General features: G+C 45.6%; 2 protein-coding genes across 2 annotated transcripts in view; one reads left to right on the forward strand and one right to left on the reverse strand.

Moving 5' to 3' along the window:
• The window catches only part of si:dkey-122a22.2 (uncharacterized), a 55471-nt gene extending 40314 nt beyond the window's left edge, over positions 1–15157 (forward strand). Inside the window, exons 9-11 of the mRNA XM_063198953.1 lie at positions 12927–13009; positions 13207–13303; positions 14663–15157. Of these exons, the coding sequence (XP_063055023.1) occupies positions 12927–13009; positions 13207–13303; positions 14663–14830 (348 nt within the window). The 3' untranslated portion in view covers positions 14831–15157. The remainder of the gene's footprint in view (positions 1–12926; positions 13010–13206; positions 13304–14662) is intronic.
• Positions 15158–16698: 1541 nt separating this feature from the next.
• zfpm2a (zinc finger protein, FOG family member 2a) overlaps positions 16699–24000 on the reverse strand; it is a 225809-nt gene continuing 218507 nt past the window's right edge. Inside the window, exons 7-8 of the mRNA XM_063198952.1 lie at positions 20627–20875; positions 16699–19352 (exon numbers count right to left, since the gene is read on the reverse strand). Coding sequence (XP_063055022.1) covers positions 16702–19352; positions 20627–20875 — 2900 coding nt within the window. The 3' untranslated portion in view covers positions 16699–16701. The remainder of the gene's footprint in view (positions 19353–20626; positions 20876–24000) is intronic.

A 24000-nucleotide genomic window follows, 5' to 3' on the forward strand; every position in this document is an offset into this window, starting at 1 on the left:
GACTCAAACCGCGTGGTTTTTTTTTTCTTTTAACATACTTTTTTATTGTTTTTATCACACAGCAACTTACAAAACATTCCCCTCCCACCCCCCACCCAATCGACAGCTATCAGGCGCAAACAAAAATACAAGTACATAAATAAATAATACACAGCATAATAAAATAAGAAATAAACAACACCAAAAAGAGCAACCACAGATAAAGAGACATAAATGAAAAATAAATTAAAGGAGGACAAATAAAAGAAAAGGAGGTGTGTCCACAGCAACAACACAGGAGCACATTGTTTTCACAAACATGAACAGGCATCTCATGATCAGGTTATGAGGGAGATCTAGGCCTGGTCTGTGACCAGAACTCACTCAACTCCCCTCTCAAGAGAATAGAACTCAGATCTTCTGGAAGATAGTCTATAAAGGGGGACCATATTTTGTTAAACAGACTTTCTTTCCCCTTGGCCAGTGCCATCAGTCTTTCGTGTGGCAAAATACTGAAAATTTCTTTGTACCATTGTGTGACTGTAGGTGGGCGTTCTTTAATCCAGTTTAATAATATGCATTTACGTGCAGAGATGAGGAGTTTCTCAAGTAATGTGTATCTTGGTGCTGGAAGCTGTAGTACCTTAGAGGGCAACCCAACCAGAAAGACGCTAGGGTCTTTTTTTACCTCGACTTCAATTAACTTCACTAATTATTTTGGCCACTTGGGTCCAGAATCTTGATATATACTTACAATCCCAAGAAATAGTGAAAAATAGGTCCCTCTTTCAGCGTTGCACTTGTTGCAGAGGGGGGAAATTGAGCGATCTATTTTGTGTAATATGACAGGGGTGATATGTAACCTGTGCAGTATTTTTATACTGAGTTTTCCCTTAGTCTATTACTGGTAGCCGCTGACCTGATGGCAGCAATGGCCTCCTGCCAGTCATCTTCAATAAATTCAGTCCCTAAATCACCCTCCCATTTTTTAGAGATGTTAGGTAGCTCATATGTGCTACAGGAAAGCAGTAGGTAATAAAAACCTGAAATAAACCCTTTGAGGTCTTTGCGGTTAAGAATGAAATTTTCTGGGTTATGGGAGAGAGAAATGGTAGGAGGAAAGTTTGGCAAGGAAAGAAGGAAATGTCTTATTTGCAAATAGCCAAAGAAATTAGACCTAGCAATATGAAAGGTATCCTGTAGGTCCTGAAATGACCTAAGAATGTTGTCTTTAAACAAATGACCAAGGAAAATTATATGCTTATCTCGCCATGACATGAAAACAGAGGAGTTGTTACTGGCGGAAAAAAATCAGGATTCTGAGTGATGGGGGCCAGTAACGTAAGATTTTCCATGTATCCCAAAGTGTTTTGCAATATCACGCCAAACTTTAATGCTATTATAAATTAAAGGGTTGTGTTTAACATCAGGGTTAATATTATTTGGATTACACATAACCAGACTCCAAGGTGAAAATGGATAGCAAGCCCAAGAATCAACACAAGACTCACCATCTTTAAAGGCATGTAACCAGGACCAAAGGTGGCGGGCATGACAGGCCCAGTTGTAAAAAATTAAATTGGGTAATGCACGCCCACCCATGTCTGTAGAAAGCTGAAGTACTTAAGACGTAATCTAGGTTTTTTCCCATGCCAAATAAAACTTGGACACTGCCCTCTCTAAAATCCTTATTAGTCTTTTTTGTTAGGTACAGGGGGAGCATCTGCAAAGGATAAAGTAACCGGGGGAGTACATTCATTTTGATGAGACTAATTCGTCCAAACATAGATAGAGGGAGGTTATGCCAACGTTCCAGGTCTTTTTTGACTGCACTAAGTATAGGTGCAAAAATTAAGCTTCATAGATCCAAAAGAGTTGGTGAGATTTTAATTCCAAGATATGTGAAACCCAAATTTGACATTTAAAAGGAAAGTTGTTTGGGGACATCAGATTTAGTTGCAACATAGTGGCATAGCCTCAGACTTGTTAAAGTTAATTTTATAACCTGACACGAAACTCACAAAAAGTATTCATAATTGCAGGGATGGATAATGCTGGAGATGAAACAAACAAAAAAAGTATGTCGTCTGCATAGAGGGCAATTTTGTGTACTATGTCTCCCAAATGTACTCCTTTTATTTCAGTATGTAAACGTATGACCTCTGCATGAGGCTCTAGGGCCAAGTCAAAAAGAAGAGGGCTAAGAGGGCATCCTTGGCGGACTCCCCTAGCCACTGGAAAGGATTCAGAGCGGTGCCCATTGGTTACGACGATGGCTCTGGGTGCCTGATATATAGTTTGGGTCCAATTCCCACCAAGGCCAAACCGTTCCATAATGTCAAACAAATAAGGCCATTCAACTCGGTCGTACGCCTTGTCGGCATCCAATGATATAGCTAGTGTTTTTTGCTTATTTTGGAATGAAGAATGAACAATATTTAAAAGTCTCCTAACATTGCTTGAAGAGTAACGGCTATATATGAAACCTGTTTGATCTGGGTTAATAAGAATTGGACGCAAATTCTCAAGCCTTTTTGCCAAGAGCTTTGAAAGTAGTTTACTGTCTACAGATATAAGGCTAATGGGTCTGTAAGAACCACACATATCATTTGGTTTTCCCTTCTTCAGAAGAACAGAGATGTGTGCTAAGTTTAGAGTCGGAGGAAGACAAACTTTCTCAAGACTGTCAACATACATGTCTGTAAGGGGGCCCACTATTATTTTCCTGAATGTTTTATAAAAGTCTGGGCCAAAGCCGTCTGGGCCAGGTGCCTTCCCTCTTTGGAGTGTTTTGATAGTGTCTGTTACCTCTTCCTCAGTAATAGGCCTACATAACATATCTTTTTGATCTTCCGATAGGGATGGGAAATGTATCTTATCAAGGAATTTTCGTCTATTTTCCAATGAAGCAACACAATCTGAGCTATAAAGCTCCTCATAAAACGACTTCATGAGCTTGTTCAATTCCGTTGACTTAAAATGTCTAGTTCCATGTTTATCTAGAAGAGAGGAGATAATATTGGATTCCACCCTTCCACGGGCCAGACGGGCAAGCAAACGACCTGGCTTGTGGCCTGACTCAAAACAGTCTATGCTTAGCATAAAATATTTGGGGCTTATGCTTTTTGGGTTAATATTTGATTAAGTGCTGAGCGAGCTGCCTCTGCTGAGCGAGCTGCCTCTGCTAAGTGTCTGTTTGGTGTGCGCTTAAATTGAGTTTCGATATCTCTTAAAGCCTCTTCTAATTTAATTGTCTCTTTAAGGCCTCCTTTTTTTTGCGCTGAGGTATAAGATATAATGGCCCCACGTATGGTGGCCTTTGCGGCTTCCCATAACGTTGAAGGACTAATCTCTGGTGCTTTATTTTCAGCAAAAAAAACCTGACATTGCGCTGTAATGAAATCTACAAAGCGTTTTCTGCTAAGCATGGCCGGTGACAGACGCCAATGATAGGTTGAGGGGTCTTTGTAGGGAGGAGAAATGACTATAACTACCCGGTGCGTGGTCTGATAAAGATTGGGTACCAATCTTGCAATCTTGTATTCTACCCAGGAATTGTCTTGAGGAAAAGAAGTAATCAATCCTGGAATGAACCTGATGAGGGCAAGAAAAGAAAGTGTAATCCCGATCGAGGGGGTGAAGTACTCTCCATGCATCAAATAAATCTAAATCTTTTAGAAATTCACGCAGACTATTACTTTTTGAAGAAGATGTAAGGCGAGGAGAAGACACGTCCAACTCTGAGAGCACACAATTCAGATCCCCGCCAAGGAGCATATGTGGGGAGGAGAATGATGCCAAATCAGCAAGAAGTTTTGGTAGGAAGGATGCTTCGTAATTATTAGGAGCATAGACACAACCTAGAACAATAAGTTCACCATATAGATAGCCAGATATAAGCACATACCGTCCCTCTTTGTCAGATAAGCTTTTCTCCAAGGTGAAAGGTAATGAACGATGTATGAGAACAGCAACCCCCCTACTTTTGGAATTATATGAGGAATGGAATACCTGACCTACCCAGCTCCTTCGTAATTTTAAATGCTCTAATTCAGAGAGGTGGGTTTCCTGGACGAAGGCTATTTGGCATTTTTCTTTTTTTAAAAAGGAGAGTATCTTCTGACGTTTAACAACATTGTTGATGCCTTTGACATTGAGTGTGATTACTTTAACATCACTCATAAACCAAATAACAATTGTAAATGCACTAACATGATAAGATAATATGTAAAATATTATTAGGTAATTGCTGCGAGACACTGAGGACCCAAACATAAAGAGGGTTTTAAAATACAGAGGGGGGAAATACAGCGCCTAACATACAAAACAAAAAACACACATTATTTAAAGCTGTCAATATGACACCAGCCCCCAAATGCTGAGCCATGCCCCAAGAACAAGCCCCACCCAACACAAAAGACAATCTTAGAATAAATGGGACAAGTGAGGCAAAACGGTAAGCCTCCAATCCTTAGAAAGATCAGTCCAACATTAGGAAGCATTTCCCAACTGCCCTGTCTATGAAGGAGATGAAAAAAGAAAAAAAGAAAAATCCTCCACATCCTCCCGTCCAAACAGTCACTGTAGTGCACATAATCAAACCATTAAGAGTCTACTTAGCGAATTGTAGATATTCGGCCATTCAGGACTGCCAAAATATTTTGAAAATCAAATGTCGGTAAGAAGGCACTCCCATAATAATTATACCTCACCACCATCACGCCGTTTCTTCAATGTCTTCTCTCGTGGCCGTCGGGAACTCACACCTGCTTAAGAACTTTCCAGCCTCCGGAGGTGATTTAAATGAGTGTTCTTTCCCTTGGACTGTGATGAAGAGCGTGGCGGGGTATTGCATCCGGAACCGTATCTTCTTCTCAAGCATCTCCTCGCAGATGTCATTAAACTCGCGTCTTGCTTCCCTCACCGATTGAGAAAAGTCCTGGCGAATCAGAATCTTGTTGTTGCCGCAGATGATCTCGCCCTTCTCTTTTGCCGCTGCGAGAATTCTTCGTTTGTCCTGGAGTTGTGGGAGTTTTGATGATTACCGGTCTGTTGTAATTTGGCTGGCGTTCCCAAGAGACCTGTGTGCCCTGTCGATCTTGATAACCCGCGTTTGGTCTTTATCCCCAGCGTAGTCGGGAGCCAGCTTTCGAAGAATTCCACCGCCTGGTTCCCCTCAGTGCCCTCTTTCAGACCAATAACGCGAATGTTGTCTCTACGACTGCGGTTTTCAATGTCATCCGCACGGGTAGTCAAGTCCTGTAGTTTTTTCTCTAGGAGGGCAATTTGGTCTCCAGGGACACCGTCCGATCTTCATTTTCTGAGACACGGTTCTCAGCCTCACTCAGTCTCTTACTGTTATCGTCTATACGGCTTGATAAAGCGTTCAAATTGACCTGAAGTTCGGCGAATTTAGTGTCCATAAGGGCGCTGATCTTAGCTGTCACGCTTTGGGCAATAGCGTTAGCCATGTTTCCCTCCTGTTCATCTTCACCCACCTCCGAATTAGCCGTGGTTGTTTTTGGTTCAGCACGACGGCCCCTCGTTGTTTGTCGCTGAGAAGTTGCAGTATCTGTTCCGGACATAATGTTATATCGAAATATCTTCAAAAGTAGTGGTTTGATCGGTCAAAAAGAAAGATATTTAACTGTTAGACGGGAGGTCGATTAAAGGCGACCGCTCACTCAGAAGACATCACGTGACCCCCCAACCGCGTGGTTTTTAAACATTTTGGAACGCTGTCAAATGTTTGTAGAGTGTTTATAAACTTCAGTGTCTTACCTGATGCGCTGCATCTCTGCGTAGTGTCAAAGGAGTGTGGGGCGGAGCTGAGAATGCTATATTGCTGGGCACGTTCGCGTGGCCGCATTCTTGAGCCAGCGCATTCTCCTTTGCGAATGAATTTACTGTTCATGCTTTTGATCACTGCTGTCAGTGTATAGGTTCATGTATAATCATAATGGTAATTATTAATGTATTTGTGGCGCCATTTTAATGAGTAGAATTTAATAGTAAGGTGTAAATGCCTGAAACACCCCTTCATTGTTTACATTGAGTGGTATGTTCCACCTGTCGGGAGTGCGCAGGTACTGTTTAAAATGTTGCAAGTTTCATTGCTCGAGAGAGCCTGCTAGGAGGAGGACGTGTGTTCCTTTGCTCTCTACATAACTCAGGTGTGTGAGTTTGTACTCTGAAATCCTATTGTGAGCCTTTGGCTAGTTATAGTTTATGTTTATGCATTTTGCTTTGGCTTATCATAGCCTGTTTATTTTTCTGTTTTGTAAATATTGTACATAGTCTTTATATATTTTTCTACTCTTTATTTTTGGTTAAATTTTGGTTTATTTTGTCACTGGCTCACTTTTGCACTGTGGTTTGCAATAATAAAACTTCAAAAAGAAATGTTTGCCTCATGCCGTATCTGTGTGCCAACGCCTTAAGACCCCTCGACACACTACATTGTAACAGTAGACAGTGCACTATTACACTGGGGCAGTTGGTAGAGGAGTCTGTTTGCAGAATGTTGCAGATTCAAGCCCCACTCCGTCTGACCCTCATTGATGTGTCCTTGAGCAAGATACTTAACCCCAAATTGCTCCTGGTGCCATGGTGGTACCCTGCTGCGTGGAAGCCATGGTCATGTGTGAATGTTAGTGTGAGTGGGTAAATGTGAGGCATACATAAAAAGTGCTTTGAGAGCTCGAAGGAGTGGAAAAGCTCTACATGTACGTATATAAATGCAGTCCATTTGCCATTTTACACAACACAACATGCAACACAGACAACTTACTATTGCACAACCTAGCTCTCAGAGGAGATGCTGCAGAGACAGGTGTGCATTGACACTGCACTGGGGCACAACTCAACATACCACTCAGACAAAATACAGTATTATTACACAGCATATAGTTTACCATATATCACCAAGGAGTATGCGACAAGACACATGCTACTCACACTACTGCACAGCACTGCACAATACAACATACACAGCATACTACTGCAGTCAACAATGTACTATTTCTCCACCAGCATCTCTGTGAGGAGATGCTGGAGAGGCAGGTACAGGGACTCTGTACTACTCCACTGCACAAGGTAGTATTAAGCTATGTTCACACACATCGCTACTAGTTACTTGCTCAGCCAGTGAAGTCAATAGAATGTGTTTGTGTTCCGGCGAAGCGAGGAGGCGTGGAGAGCACAAGCCGTGCAATGTGGATGGATTGCGATAAAAAATATTTTAACTTCAAGTGAGGCGAGTAAGCAATTGGATTGCACAGCAATTGGACTATTGACCGTTATCTTCTCGCTTCTGCAATGGCAGTCAACCCACAGGAACGTTAAGGGAACGTTCCATGAGCGAGTGGCAAGTAGGCGAGTGAGCGAGAAGCGAGTAACATGGCTTTTCACAGTACAGCACAGCACTCCACAGCACCCCATTGCATAGTTGAGAACACAGCACTCCACAACATACTACTGCCCAGTACGGGACACCACTCCTCAACATGGTAGCCAATTGCATAGCAAAGTGCAACACAGCATGAAGCTATACTTACTGAAAAGTCTGGTGAAAAGTTGTCTCTCTAAAAAAAAGACATTTTCAGCTTCCTGAAATATTTGGTTTGAGTAAGAGAACTTATAGGACAACTTCTGCCAATTTCAACATGCTGTTGTATTGCCCACGCTACCCTTGACTTGTCAGTACCCGGTGATGCTGCATTTTTCGACTCAGCCCTTTCCGAGATCTCAGCTATTCTAATTGGGGCAGATTTTGTTTACATTAAAAACCTTCCTAACATAGGCCTACTCCAAATATTTTCCCAAAAGGTATCACTGTTTGCTAGTTGTCTGCTGATGTTGCATAACCTTTTGGATGTTTTTGGGAATAAATCAAGATTTTTTTTTTTTAAATTGTAAACAAACTCTGCCCCCATTACAATGACCAGGATCTCAGAAAAGGATGAAAAAAAAATCTCAGGTACTGACAAGTCCAGGGTAGTGTGAGCATGTCAACTGCATGTCGAAATTGGCAGAAGTTACCCTTTAAGCAGTTTATTTAAAACTAATTACATCTATATGTACTATACTTAACTGACAACCTGGTTGATAACATTTCCTCGTTGCACAGCACAGCAGAATAGAGCACGGTGTTCAGTCCTCCCCATGTGCTAGTGAAAAGTATGGTACATCTGGCAACAGTAACGGCCATTGAAAAAGCACTGCTTATAAGAGCAAACAATACCCATGGAGAACATACTTATGAGACAGAGCAGCACAGAATCACACACACACACACACACACACACACACACACACACACACACACACACACACACACACACACACACACACACACACACACACACACACACACACACACATAGTACACACACACACACACACACACACACACACACACACATAGTACACACACTCACAGATAGAAGGGAAGAGAAGAGGAGAGTAGAGAAGGGAAGAAGTTAGTGCTCTCCACTTTCCGTTCCCGTGAGATCAATTACAGGGATCGTGACAATTTCTCCAGTGTCTGCAGAGGGAGTGATAGAAAGGAACAGGAGCAAGACATCCCCACAGACTATCAGTGCTATTACCTTGATCTAAAGGACAGCGCAGCAACCCAATGGTACGGTTGGGGGAACAGAGAGAATGTGTGTGTGTACGTGTGTGTCCGCGTGTGTGTCCGTGTGTGTGTGTGCGTGTGCGTGTGCGTGTGCGTGTGCGCGTGCGTGTGCGTGTGTGTGTGAGAGAGAGAGACTTGGTCCTTGGCTTCATTTCGGCACTCCTCCACCTGTCTGTCATGGCCACTTGGTGGTGCTATTGTGTGCATGTATTGTGTGTGTGAGTGTAGGTTGTGAAATAAATAGCATGCAGGGACACCACTCATACACTGTTGTAATTTACCTTATAAGCAGGCAAAGGACAAAAAAAAACAGCGGTATTAGCAACAGGAAATTGGTGTGTTGTTCAGAAAGAGGTCCCAGGGGAAAGGTGTTGAGGATTTCGCTACGTTGAGTCTTGGCTGCCATGCAGATTGGCTCTGCTCCTCTCTGTCGACTTCAACTGCTCATTTCCCCTCACCCTCGCTCACCCTCACCCTCACCTTCCTCTTCCCACTCCTCCTCCTCCTCCTATTCCTCCTCTACCACCATCTCCACCTCCCTACTCATCTTTTTTTCCTCATTCTTTCAGTTTCCCTGCCCCTTTCCCCTATTTCCTGCTCTCTTTTTTTCACCCCACCTTCAGTCAACTTTTTTTCCCCTCCTCTCTCTCTCTCTCTCTCTCTCTCTCTCTCTCTCTCTCTCTCTCTCTCTCTCTCTCTCTCTCTCTCTCTCTTCCTCCCTTCAAAAGTTGCCCAGCTTCTGGCTGCCCCCCATCCCCAGACAGACAGACGTGCACTGCCGGCCTCTGGTCAGATAACCCCTACCCCACCCCCTACCCATCCACCCACCGTACCTCGCACCCAATGCCCACCTCCTGTATCCCACAGCCACCACCACCACCAGCCACCTTGCACCTACCACCTACCACCCGCCTACTGCTGCAGTTCCACCCAATTTCACGCACGTTAGCGGAGCGGTCGGCCAATATGCAAATGGTCCGTTAGGGGTTTTGTGCCGCTCCTCTGGTCTTGCGGAGACGAGAGGCTCCCCCTTATTTGCCACCCAAAATCACCATGCTCGCCCCACTACCTCCCCCCTAAGCGACACACACACACACACACACACACACACACACACACAGGTGTGTGCACACACACACACACATGCACGCACACACATGCACGCACACACACACACACACACACACACGCACACACGCGCACACACATGCACACACATGCACACACACGCGCACACACTCACAGAAGCACCCCACACACACACACACACACAGACATGCAGTACTGGTACACACACACACACACACACGCGCACACGCGCGCACACACACACACACACACACACACACACACACACACACACACACACACACACACACACACACACACACACACATACAACACCCAACGCCCAACACCCTTTCACCTTGCCACCCTTATTCATCAGTATTTGCAGGGGTAATGGGAATGTAATTAAATTGACCACTCACCACTAGAGGTTGTAGAGAGATGGCAGAGTAGAGGTGTGTATTATTTTCCTGCTTTCCCCCCTCTTTTTTAAGTGCTGTTGGGTCATGTTTTTTTTTTCATTTAATTTCCTGTTGGTTTGTAAATGCTCAAGCCATTTTAATTTGCGTTTGCAATTAAACAAAGTCATCAGTGTACTGTGCGCGAGAGGTAAGCTCGTTAGGATGACCGTGAAGGCATAGTTTGGGTGGATGGTCATTTAAATGGTCATAGCTCACTCACATGCTCAGCGCAAGTACATGCAAGAGGTTTGATTGGTCATACATTAAGTTCCTGAACTGCAATGTTACTTGTGGGATTGAAGAGAACAACTCTGCCTTACACATGCACACTTGTGCCCCCATGCACGCACACACACACACACGCACACACACACTCACAGAAAAGACAAAAAGTTTTCAGTATGCCGTGTGGTTGATTAGGTGTGATGTGAAAAGGAGCATGTGTTTGGTTGGTTGGTTTGGCCTGGTTTGGGGGAAGGGGGTGTGAGAGGGGGGGAAGCAATCAACTGATGGCTAATGGCAACACAAGGCTTTTTTCATGTAGATGAGAGGGATGGCTGACGCTTTTTTAATTCAGTTGGTGGGTACGGCAGCTGGGTAGGGCGGATGGGCATGGGGTGCAGTGGGGTTTGAGGGGTAGAGTGTGTGTGTGTGTGTGTGTGTGGGCGATCGTTCCTTAGGAGACGAGCCGCGCCCCTTTAATTGACTCCGCTGTTTACACGACACAGTCAAGTGCCTGCGCTTTTTATTGGGGCCGTCAGAGTGAAGGGGGGGAAACGTTGGGCTGGTCAAAGAGAGTTGGAGAGCCATATCACACTGCTGCTCAATAATGCCGGATGCGTTCCGTCTCTCTACTGAGACTGGGGGTAGCGTTTCATTATGTTGTCTGCAGACCGACAATAAAGAGAGCTTGCGCGCAGGGCCGCCGCTAGACATAAGCAGAGTACGCAGAGTGCTGAGGGCACCTACTAGTGCTTGGGGCACCAACCACTTGTCCTCCAAAATTGGGGCCTAAAAACTAAAAAACGCCATAAAAAAATATTGAACGACATTACAAATATATACAAAATACAAATACAAATATATTTATTAGTTATTAGATTATTATTAATTATTATTATTATTATTATTTAGTGATGAGGGGGGGCTCCTAACCAGTTATGCTTAGGGCCTCCAAAACCTTAGCAGCGGCCCTGCTTGCACGTATTGACTGTGCTCACTAGCCGAAAGAGAGGCTGAGTGCAAAGGAAGCGCTTGTTCACTTACAGCCATTGATTTTGGACTGATGGGTCAGCCGCGGTGTTGTTTCTTTATTGTAAAACCGCTCACTTTGTTCTCTGACTGTATTTATCTCCTTCGTTTTACTTTTGCGTGTGTTAAGGACTAGACACTAGACAATCCCTTTTTGATTGGCCTTTAGCCATTCCTTGCAGTCTTATGCGTTTCTGACAAACTTTTGAAGCAAGTTGATCTGCATATCATCTGCAAATACAGTAGTTGTTACTATTGAAATTATTGTAGTTTGCTGACTGTATGGATTTATAATCTTTATAATTTATATCCTCTTACTACATCGATATACAGTATGATCATGCAACACACTGTACTCACATATACTTGTGTGCTAGGCATTACTATGAATGATCGACATCAGCATGTATGCTATGTGTGTGACATTACAATATATAAGTTACGAGTAGACTGTGGTTGACAGTCGTCACAATGTGTTAAACCTCTTCATCAGCAGCCACATCAGACAGACAAGAGTAATCATCAATCAGATGCAATGCAACTTGGATAAAATGTTATAATCCTCTTTCACTTCAGCCGTCAACAGAAGTTTGTTCAGTATATTTTTTCGTCTTGATTTGTATGCAGTCTTGGTACCAGCAGCATTAATGCAACAAAAACCTGATAAGGGGAAGGGAAATGGCTGCTGTCACCTGTCTGTGTTTCTGACTGAAGTGCGTCTGCACTGACAAGCAAGAAGGATGTGTCGTTAGTGTGTGGTGTAAAGCATCGGCACTGGCAGTGAATAGGGATGAGCAGCTGCTGACTTCTTTGACATCTCTATGTCAGTGTGTTCAAAATACGAAGTTTGCAAGGCACATATTTGAACATAATATTGCTGCCCATCTAGGTACTCTAGCTGCCTAAACAATTTACTATTCGATTTTTTTTGTATGTTAAAGGTTCCATAGAACCTTCTACAGTGCATGGAATTGTATTGTGGAAAGTGAGAATGCGGTAGTTAAAGGGACACTGTGTGAGATTTTAAGTGGTTTATTACCAGAATTCATGCTGCCCATTCACTAATGTTGCCTTTTTCATGAATACTTACCACCACCATCAAATTCTAAATATTCATTATGACTGGAAAAATTACACTTTTCATACATGAAAAGGGGGATATTCTCCATGGTCCGCCATTTTGAATTTCCAAAAATAGCCATTTTTAGCTGCAAAAATGACTGTACTTGGACCATACTAGAAAATATTTTATTACTTAGTAAACTTTCATGTAAAGATCAGATTTGCCAATAGGCAGTCCAGTTTCAATGAGCAGCATAGTTGCAGTACCTTTTTTGACCATTTCCTGCACAGTGTCCCTTTAAGAATACCAAATGTTACCGACTTAAGCTCAGTTGAGTTCAACTTGCCTTCATGCTTTGCTGACACTTTGCTTCTCCCTTTTGAAGACAGACGACACTCAGTTTCATCGCATTTTCTCCCTCTGCCTCTCTTCTCCTTTCTGTTTCTGTCTCTGTTTTCCTCCTTAGAAATATCTTCTGAGTAACCCTGCCCACCAGAGTGGCGCTGTGGACGAACACTTCTTCATGAACGAGAGCGCTTCCCAAGTCGGGTGAGAGAGAGATCACAGATCACAGATCACACCACATTGGCACAGCCCTGACTTTGAACATTTATTTTAAATGTTAAATTATTAATTGTAGCTTTATTTTTTTTTAAATAGAATTTTCAGAACATTTTCCTTAGTGTGCCTCGGGATGGGTTTGTATAGTATGCCCTGTTGTCATGAACTGTTAAATTTCTTTGTAGGGAAATTTCCAAGTTCAAACCCCTTTCGTCCAAGACGTCGGTGAGCGTGATTACGGGGGACAGCTATGATGAGACGCTGCCTGCCCACCTGAACGAAGTGAGTGCACCACCTCTTCTCCACCTTCAGGGATGGGCAATAAACTAAAATCACCTGAGCATTTGCTGTCCTGCAGCACACATTTAGTGTGAACTTGGGGAAATCACCTGCCTTAACCCATTTTGTCCTACGCCCCTTTTGGGAAAGGGTGCCCCCTGCCTATTAAATCCTAAATATCTCAGCCTCCGAAGCACATACAAACATGAAATAAGTTACATTTAAAATCTAGAACCTTCATTTTGCACTAGTATAGTGTTCATTCAGCTCTAACACACCCACATCTTTCATAAAACAGCTCAACTATCAAGAACTTGAATGCAGCGTATATGTCGCTCCAGGACACAATGGGTTAATGATGAAGGTACATGCATAGCTAGTGAGTAAGTCAAGATTTGTTTAGGGCAGTGTTTCCCAACCAGGGGTACGTGTACCACTAGGGGTACGCAAGCACACCTCAGGGGGTACTTGGGAAAATGTAATAATAACAAATATATGGAGTGTTGTCACATTGGGATAGAGGAACAGATATAGAGCATGAGTTAGAGGGGTACTCATCATATGACAAAATTGCTTAGGGGTACGCAGGATAAAAAAGGTTGGGAAACACTGGTTTAGGGCACTTGCCAAAAAGGGCAAAAAATTGCGCTTTTGCACACCAATGTGCTTGGACAAGTGCGTAGAAAATTAACCCAGTGAGGTTGTCATTCAAGTGTAAGAAAGATCCCACACACTGTCCGTCCGACCAGCAAGTACTTTTAATTCAAAATAATCCATATACTGTACATTCATGTCTCGCCTCTTTGATATTATGCATTCTTGCCTCTGATGATGAGTGCTGTAATCTTGAGTACTACTGTAGCTTAAGTGAATAGCTCTCACGGGGACATTTTCCTTGACGCTCCTTTACATTTATGAATCTCCCGCCTTCAGTCTGATTCTCTCTCTTCTCTTTTTCATTCATCAAGCAGTCATCTTTTTGCTCATTACATCTCTCTTTGGTCTTCCACTGCCTTTTGAACTGATCAAAAAAAGGGGGGGGGGGGTACCCGCTAAGGAGCAGCTCTCATTATCAGTGTTCAGACATCACACCGGCGAGGCGGCCGGGGATTGAAGATGACAATAGATGAAGCACTCCTGCCTGTGATTTTAGATTATGGCTTGAAGAATAGATATAGAGGCAGGTGTAACTGTGTGAGTTTGCTACATGTAGTCCTCCTTTGTTTCTTCTTTGTGTGACTTCTCTCACTAGAATTGGCTCATTTTCCCACACCCTCAAAACCTTTTCACAAAAAATACCCTGTCTGCTTTGCACCCCTTGGGTGGTGTGTGTGTGTGTGTGTGTGTGTGTGTGTGTGGCAGGTGGTGGCGGAGCTTCAGAGGCGCTTGGTGGAGCAGTCCTACCCGCAGGCCTCGCGCATCCACGTCCCCGGGGCCGACCGGCGCATGATCTACACCCAGCCGGCCGCCGTCAGCGAACATCTGTGGAGGCTGGTGTCACGCCGGCAGGCCAGGCAGCAGAGCCAGTGAGGCAGGCAGGCAGGCAGGCAGGGGCGCATGGCAGGCAGGCAGGGACGCATGGCAGGCAGGCACGGACGCATGGCAGGGCCACTCACAACTTTGGCCAGGCCCAGGACAAAGTCATCTGAAAGGGCCCGCCCCCCTACCCAATACATACAATGCAATGAACACCAAGTTCTGGACTCTCTTCTCCATGGGCCCGGGACAACTGACCCCTTTGTCCCCCCCACCCCCTGTCGGCTTCACTGGATGCATGGCAGTGCGTGAGCCTCTCTGCACCTCCTCCTCCTCTTCCACCTCCTCCTCCACCACCTCCTCCTCTTCCACCTCCTCCTCCACCACCTCCTCCTCCTCCTCCTCCCCCACCTTCTGATGCTTCTCCACCGGGCCATGACCTAGCACCCGGCTGCCAAGGAGAAGGAGGGAGCAGCACAAGCCCGCAAGGGATTCCAGAGAGGTGCCGCATTTGTGCAAACCATAACTGGCATTTTTTTTTAAAGGCTTTGAGGATTTTTTTTCAGTGATGGTGACTCACTGGAGTTCAAAACGGAAATGGGGATAAATCCTGGTCTCTTTTTTTGTGAATAAAGTTTTTTTGGAATTGTACCGCCAGTGTGACGACTTATGTTTGTCTTTTACTTGTTTACTTGTATGTGTGTGTGTGCGTGTGCATGTGTGCATGTGTAAAAGGAGGACAAAAGTCATGAGAAGTTATCCTGAGGATTGAAGTTTAATTATGACACCACATCAAAATAAAAATTTCCAACAGATCTGGAATTTAATTCCATCCATATACATGCATAGCAACAACGTATTTTTTAAGAAATATTTTTTTCTCCCATAAGGACATTGGAATGATTTTACAGTACTATTCCCCAGACCCACCCGCTCCCTCAAACCACCCAACACCCCTTCCACTCATTATGTTCATCAAACATCGATAGACGTACTTTTAAATTTCCTTTTTTTCCCTTCTTCACCCCTTTAAATGGGTAACAAATAATTTCTCCAAAGTCCCCTTTTTTATTATAATACTGCTTTCAGTAACGTTTTTTTTTCCTCATTTACAAAGTATTGCGTTTAGAGCACATTTTTAAAAAGGGAGACCAAAATGTTATCCGCAGATAACCAAAATACGAGTACTGTACAAGAAAAGAATGCTGCCGTCGTCATGAAAACATCCACTTCCGAGTCGAAGAAAAAGAGACGGGGACGAACATTTACATACATATGCGAAGCCGCACGTACGGTATATGCCAAAAACATGAGATGTAGGGTGCCTGTGCCTGGTTATCCCCCGAAAACAGTGTTTTAAGGCTGAGAAGTCATGGATATCAAGCTGCAAATGACATTTAGGCATATACAAAAACGTTACAGCAAATAAGAATACACAAGTGCTTCTGGGAGCTATTTTGTGTCTAAAATGCAATTTCTGTTTTTGTACTTTGTGACTATTGTCTCCTTGAACCTACATTACAGTGTAAACAATATGTGTGCTACACAAGAATGACTATACAATAACATTACAAACAACTCTGATATAAATTTCTTTTTTTTAATTTAAATTAAGAGCACTACTCCTATTAATACTGATTGTAAAATAAATAAAGGTGAAAGTGGCACCAATATTACACTTGTTCTTTTTTTTCATTGTTTTTTTTCCTAACCAATGATAGTCTTAAAATGATGACAGAAGAAGCTTCTCTTGATTGTCCACAAGCAGTGTGTAAAACTGCATGATGCACTACTCCAGACACGACAGTGTACCCAAAAAAAGAGAGAATGCTGAGAGGGGAGGAGAAGGAGAAGAAGGAGACAAGGGAAGGGAGGGGAGAGGTGAAGAGAGAGAGAGAGAGAGAGTAAGAGGGAGAGCAAAGTGTTCATTTCACGTGTTCAGCGGCGTGTGACGAACAGTAGAACTTCTTGTGAGTGATAAAGTTTGACAGGTTATTGAACTGGATGTCACACAGGCGGCAGTACTTGCCACTGCCTGCGCTCTGGGCAGAGCCGTTGACTCCCTTGCTGACGGCCGACTGTGGAGCTGCCTCCTCGCTGGGAGACTTGGCTCCGTTGGGAGAGGCGTTCTCCTGGGCATCAGGCGGGTTCTCCGTGTTCCACGTCGGGGAACAGTGCCCATCTGCAGTGCCTGGGGGTTGTGGTTGCTGCAGGGCTTGGCTCTCTTGCTGCTGCTGCTGGGGGGTGGAGGAAGCTGGGCGATCGTCTGGCTTGTGCCCTCCGTTTACGATCACCATGCCCCTGTTGTTGGGCAACAGAGGCAGCCCGTCTTTGCCTGGGTGGCATCCGTTGGCGGATGGTGGTGGGGGCTCCTTGCCTCCAGCCTCTGGGGCTCCGTTTGTTGCCACTGCCTGCTCCTGCTCACCACCCTCGTTGGGCGTCAGCAATCCGCCAGTCAGGTAGTCACTGGGCTTCAGGCCAAAGTAAGGAGGCGAGATCTGCTCGTTGCTCGTCTTCACCTTCTTTATTGCTCCGGGGTACAGGCAGTGGGGCAGAAACATGTTCTTGCTGTCGTCTTTGTTGGGCCCGAGCAACGGGTCGGGAAAAGCCTTGAGCGCCGGTGGTACCGGGCCCAGGTGGTGTGGTGGCGGGGGATACAGGCCGCCGTTTGGAACCATCAGGTCACCTCCGCCGTTCTTCTCACATTTGACAGGGTTCTTGTCGAAGGCGTCCTCAGAATTGAGGCCTTCGTTTTTCACGTCCGGGAACATGGGAGGTTTGAGAGGACCAATGTCGTTGGGTGTTGTTGGGTGGGTAGCCGCCGCTGCCGTCACAGGGCAAAAGTTCTGTTTGTGCGCCAGGTAGTTCTCCACCTTGTTGAAGCTGATCTTGCACACGGTACATTCATGGTAATCCAAAAGTCTTTTGGGAGAGTTCCCCGACTTTGGGCCGGAGTCGGAGTGTGGCGAGCATTTTTTGCTGAGATCCATGGGCGCGTCCAGCTCGTGCGACGAGTCGACCGTATTGCACTTGGGGCCGAGGATGGACTTGCTGACGGTGAGCGATGCCTCCAGGTGCTTGGGGACCATGCTGGGGAAGATGTCATGCCGTGGGTGGAAGCGGTCGGCCAGGTTCTCCACAGCCTCTTGGGAAGAGCAAGGGTTGCCCAAGGTGGGGACCCCCAGGAACCCCGGCTGGTGCGGCCCCATGGGCGGCCTCTGCTCCTGGTCCGGCAGGCACATCTCGTACATCTTCCGGCGCTTGCGCGTCCTCATGGTCCGCTGCATGGCCGGGACTTTGTTGGCGGACATGCGTTTCATGGGCGGGTCGTGGCGCGTGGCGCAGTAGTATTGCTTGTGCACCATGTAGGTCTCGTGGCGGCTGAAGGTGATGTTGCACGCCTCACACGTGGTCTTGTTGGGGTCGTTGTCCGCCTCGCCCAGGCCTGTGCTGGGGCTCTTCACCTCTGGCTGTTTGCCGTTCAAGCGCTCCTCCACACCGGTGGGCGTGGTGACCTTCTTCACCTGAGCTGCCAGGAGGTCCTTCTCAGAGCCTTTCACCCCAGCAGCGTTCATCATGTCGAGCACCGAGGAGCTGATGCAAGTGGACGGCAGGAGGTTACTGTCTGTCTCTGTGGTGTGGCAGCCAGGCAGCATGCTGCTCACGGCGCTGTGCCCGCTGTTCGGGCTCACCGACTCCTGCGCCGCCTTGTCGGACATGCCGGAGAAATCGGGCGACTTGGTCATGTGCTGCCAGCGGCTGTTGCAGTAGTGCTTCTTGTGGACCAGGTAGTTGTCCAGGTTGTTGAAGGTGATGTTGCACTCGAAGCAGGTGGCGCCCTTGGGCATGAGCGGGCTGTAGATGACCGGCGGATAGCTGCTGCCGCCGTGGCGGAGGCGCCGGTGCACCAGCTCCGACATCTTGGCCAGGATCTCCGAGGCCTGCGGCACCACGGAGATGTCCTGCGAGAAGGCGAACTGGGACAGGAAGGGCCCCATGGGGAAGCTGGGGCCCATGCTGTGCTGCACGGGCGAGGAGGCCAGCCGCGGGCTGGAGGGCTCGGACTTGATGCGCGTGTACGAGAAGCTGGCCTTGCTCACCGGGTGGCCGTCGGGCTTCTGCATGGACAGCGCCGGCTTCTTCTCCGGCCGCTCCATGTCCAAATCCACGCCCACGCCACCGCTGCTGTCCTTACCCGCCGGCGCCCCCTTGGGGCTCGGGAGCAACACGTCCTTCCGGCCACCTGCCAGCTCGGCCCGGGCCTGGTGGTGCAGGGCGTCGTCTCCGGTGCGCGGGGAGTGGTGGTCGCCGTCTGCGGCGTTGGTGACTGTTGTGTTGTTGTCCCCGCCGCCGCGGCGCAGGTGCTGCTTCCCCGAGTGGTGGCCGTGCAGGTCCTGATGCTGCAGCAGTTCCCGGTGGCTCTGGAAGCCCACGTGGCAGTGGTTGCATCGGAAGGCCGCCTGTGACAGGTGCGAGATGATGTGGTGCTGGAATGTGAGCGGCGAGTCGGCCGTGTAGCTGCAGACGGTGCACTTCAGGCTGGTGCCAGGCGGCAGACTCTCCTCCATTTTGACACCTGCGAGGTGGAGAGATAAAGACACAACACATCAGCAAGGCTAGGTTTTTTTTTTAGATTCCCAGAAGATCTCTCTCTGTCTTTCTCTCTCTCTCTCTCTCTCTCTCTCTCTCTCTCTCTCTCTCTCTCTTGCTCTCTCTCTCTCCCATCAGTTCCATCACAATTCACCCTGAAATCTCTCTCTCTCTCCCTCTCTCTCTCTCTCTCTCTCTCTCTCTCTCTCTCTCTCTCTCTCTCTTTCTCTCTCTCTCTCTCTCTCTCTCTCTCTCTCTCTCTCTCTCTCTCTCTCTCTCTCTCTCTCTCTCTCTCTCTCTCTCTCTCTTTCCACAGCAGCCATCAGGTCTTGCATTATCGCACACCAGCCCCCCCAAAACACACACACACACACACACACACAAAACAGCAACATCAACACACCCCCCCAGCGACACTCGACTAGAAATACATGATAAACTGCCAACAGCAGGGGCCCTGTCAGGGAAGTAAAGTGTATGTTTCGGGTAAATGTGAGATTTTAATCTGTGATTTGCTAATCCAAATATGATCCGGCTGTCAGAGACATGCATGAGATGCACCTGTCTGCTTGTAACCATCTGTCAGTGTGGTGGGGAAATGCTGCGAATCAGTTGTCAACAAATTCATGAAAACTTATTTAAATGACTCTCCATGCGTCACCACCAGGGAGAGAATCGGGGGAGATAAACACTTCAGTGAGTGTCATACTGAGCAGGTGCATACACTGTATGCTCGCTGCTTAGCAACCAAACCATTTGACCTTGACTGTGACATTCTCTACGAGCAGAAAATGAAAAGATTGCAATTAAGTCTTCCACTAAAATGCTCCTCTGAATACAGCTTGTTATATTCATCTTCAACCAGGCAGTTATTGTGGTGTAATGTAGAGGGGAAGGAAAGTGGTTATGGATGGCTCGAAGGCCAGAAAGCATCAGCCATCACATTTTATCACTCTTGCCTCCTGACGCTTACTTTCTGAGTGTGCTTAGACACATTTCCAGGGACTGGGGGAGTTATTACACAGTCATGTAATGTATGTGTGGAAAGGTGATTTAATGTCATTTCAGCCAGTATCTTAAGACAGCCTTCACATTCCCAACTTACTGCTGTGTGTGTGTGCTTACTTAGGTGCATTTCCAGGGACCTGGAATGTTATTGATGTAATGTACGTGTGGATTGAGTAAATGAAATGACATTGCAGCCAAACTGTGTCTGACAGCCTTCCATACACACACACCGTACCGCTGCTCACAACTTACCGCTGTGTGTGCTTAGGTGCAATTCCAGGGAGCGTGGGCTGGAGAAGCTCTTGTTGCATTGTGGGAAGGGGCAGATGCTGGGCGGCTGCTGATGCTGCTGCTGCTGGTGGTGGTGGTTGGTGGTCTCGCTGTCCTCAGCCACGCTCTCTAGCTCCCTCTGGCGACCGCTGCAGTAGTACATCAGGTGGGCCTGCAGGTTCCTCTCGCTGCGGAACCAGATCCCGCACGCCTTGCAGGGGAAGATGTCCTCTGTGGATGGACGAGGGTGGAGAGAGAGAGAGAAGAGAGAAACGGACACAGCTGTTAAGGTAAATGTAACCACTCAAGAATATACAGATGGGTCACTGTTTCTCAATGCTAGGACGTGAAACGGCTAGTGATTGGAAACTCTTTGGTGAAATCCACAGAGTATCCAATCACTAGGCATTTCACATCCTAGCAAGTCAAGAACACTTCATATTGAGAAACAGTGACTGTCTCCACTGATGACTCTGACTGGGCCAAGGACCAAATCATCTGAAAGACACCCCCCCCCCTCCCCCCCAATGCATAGAATGTAATGAGGACTTTTGGGGTTTTGTTTCCTACCCAAATGTGTCGATAAGACAGGCACAGCTGGTAAGATAAAATTTCACCACAGAAGAAGACTGCCCTCCACTTCCTGATGCATTTTTGGTTAGACATAACCTTACAACTCACTTGAGATGGTCCACATAACCAAACCTTGTGAGAAATAGATGAAGGTGTAATGGGATTTCGTCTATTACTGAATCATCTTGGTCACATCCAACGCACCCCTTCAAATTAAGGTGTGCATAAGCGTTCTGTGGTGAACTGCTCTATACCGTGGTGACAGAGTACACAGAGGCAGACTAGTTGACATCATCCCATGGGTACTATTCTGATGTCAGGGGCTCATGGGGATACACATGATTTTTATGGGTTGTGAGTGACTGATCTCAGACGGGTTGACAAAAAATTGACACGGTTGTCTGCACAGAGATACCCCAAGGTCAAACAGAGTGATATGACCACATGCTTACAATTAGCCCCCCCTTAGCTTCCCTGACTTGAATTTTGCAGGTGAACCATGCTGAGTTAATCATAATATTTACAGCCGAGTTTGTTCATCATAATTTCAGATGGATGTAGCTGTTTTCCTCCGTTTTTATGGTTCAATCTGAAGCACCGTCTTTTTTAATCCTTGACACCTGACTGTGGAAAGGGTTAATCAGTTTGATTGCGCCCCTCCCAGTTTACCCACTGGCTACACCGCGTCATAACTACACCATTTGTCGGTGCGGGTTTATAACCTCCGTGGTCTTATCTCAGCAAACAGAAGCACAACTCACAGGCAAAACGGGAAGGGGAACGGCATGGCCGTGCAAAATGCAGGCAAATCATGCAAATACTGCCAAGTTAATTACTCTGACCTATGTTTGAGACAACATCAGTGGTAACATGTAAGTATAGCCGACAACATTACCCAGGGGTTAAATTAATATGCGGACAATATGCCAGTGTATAGTAGAAGTACAAATAGTCTCTGGTGGTGGTAGTGACGTCTTCTGTGAAGTGAAGTCAAGTGTGTCTGTTGGGTTGGATTTGTGGTTAATATTCTCTCTGGTGAACATTTTTCTATATACTATAGTATTATTATAAGTGTGGATGTGTGTTAAGGTAAATATTCTAACTTGTCTGAACCTTGTCATATTCTGCACTTCTAACATCTACTGTATGTAGGAGTGAAATACAGTACCTATTTCTGTCTGTGATAATGTGCATTTTCATGGAAGATTGTGTTTGTCTACAACATCTGTGTAGACCTGTGTTTTAGAGGATATACTTTATACTGAACTCAGAATGTCACGTTAGTTTATGCAATAGTGCTCCTCGGAGCTCTCAGAGAGACAGTGCTACTCACTCTTGATGACGTGGTCAGCAAGATTCCTTACTTAGATCTGACATATGCTTTGCTTAATATCATACTGTATAGCTACAGTGACAGTGCTTATATTACTCACGGATGACAATGGCCATGGGCATACATGAAAGTAAGGTAAGGTAAGGTAAGGTAACTTTATTTGTACCCGAAGGTAGATTTGGTTGCAGGCAAAAGTAGCAAAAGCTTACACAGACAACAAAGTACACTACTGACACACAAAAATCTTGCACCAACAGCCCAATACTAATGACAGTGACAAAGGACAATAACAAAACAAAACAAGGACAACAAAAACAAAAACATGACAAGCAGACAAGTGCTCCAAATAAGGATATGAAGAAGGAAAATAAACAATAAATATATAAATATGTATATAAAAACACAGGGGGAAAACCTTAAAATGTTGGACTCGTACTATTCAGTGTTTTAATAGCAGCAGGGATAAAACTGCATCTATACCTCTTAGTTTTGCAAGTAGTAGGCCTACTGTATGCAAAAGATTCTCTACGTCTACAATATCTGACTGTGTTTAGATGCATATTTTACTCAGTATACCGCCAACCCAACTCATATACAATGCCAGCTTATTTGTACTGTATAGTACATCTCCGAACAGGGCCACTGACAGCTTTTGCTGGGCCCCGGACAAAATCATCCAAAAGGGCCCCCAACCCAATACATACAATGTAATGCAGACCCAATTATGGGCCCCCTATCTCCCTGGGCCTGGGACAACATACCCATTTGTCCCCCCTGTCGACGGGCCTGTCTCCGAACCCAATGTGGGTAGTGCTCTGCGGTGGCTACTCACTGTTGACGATGGCCGTGGGCATACATGAAAGTAGTAGGCCTACTGTATGCGAAAGATTCTCTACGTCTACAATATCTGACTGTTTACACCGCATTCCACATTATTACGCAAATGACATTTTTTGCTGTTTCCCCAAATAATCAATACAAAAAAAATGACAGTCGTCATAATTTTCAAGTCATCAGCCATTAGAGTACAATTAAAGCGTTTTTGAATGAACCTCCCAATGATAACGGTATTTTTTTAAAATATTAAAAAACTTAAAATGCCCAAAATGCTCTGTTCCAAATTATTACGCAAAACAGTTTTGTAGTGTTGTTATCCAAATGTCTTTCTTTTTTTCCCATTTACATCAAAACAGTGGGCATTTGGTACCATCTAAATTACATTCCAATGTTCAAAACTTGGTTATAAGCTGTAACTGGAATGCTGCATTTAACATTGAAGTCAATGGCAGGGCATTGCATGGGAATTATGGAAGCCCAGATATCCTTGATGCTTTGCTCTCAGCTGTTTTTGTTTGTTTGGTCTGGTGACCCACACTTCACTCTTCAATATATCCATAGATTTCCCTGCAAACGTTTAGGTGCTTTGAAGGTGATGACGTTCTAACTCACC

The sequence above is a fragment of the Engraulis encrasicolus genome, chromosome 5 (assembly GCF_034702125.1).
Source record: "Engraulis encrasicolus isolate BLACKSEA-1 chromosome 5, IST_EnEncr_1.0, whole genome shotgun sequence".
Classification (NCBI taxonomy): domain Eukaryota; kingdom Metazoa; phylum Chordata; class Actinopteri; order Clupeiformes; family Engraulidae; genus Engraulis; species Engraulis encrasicolus.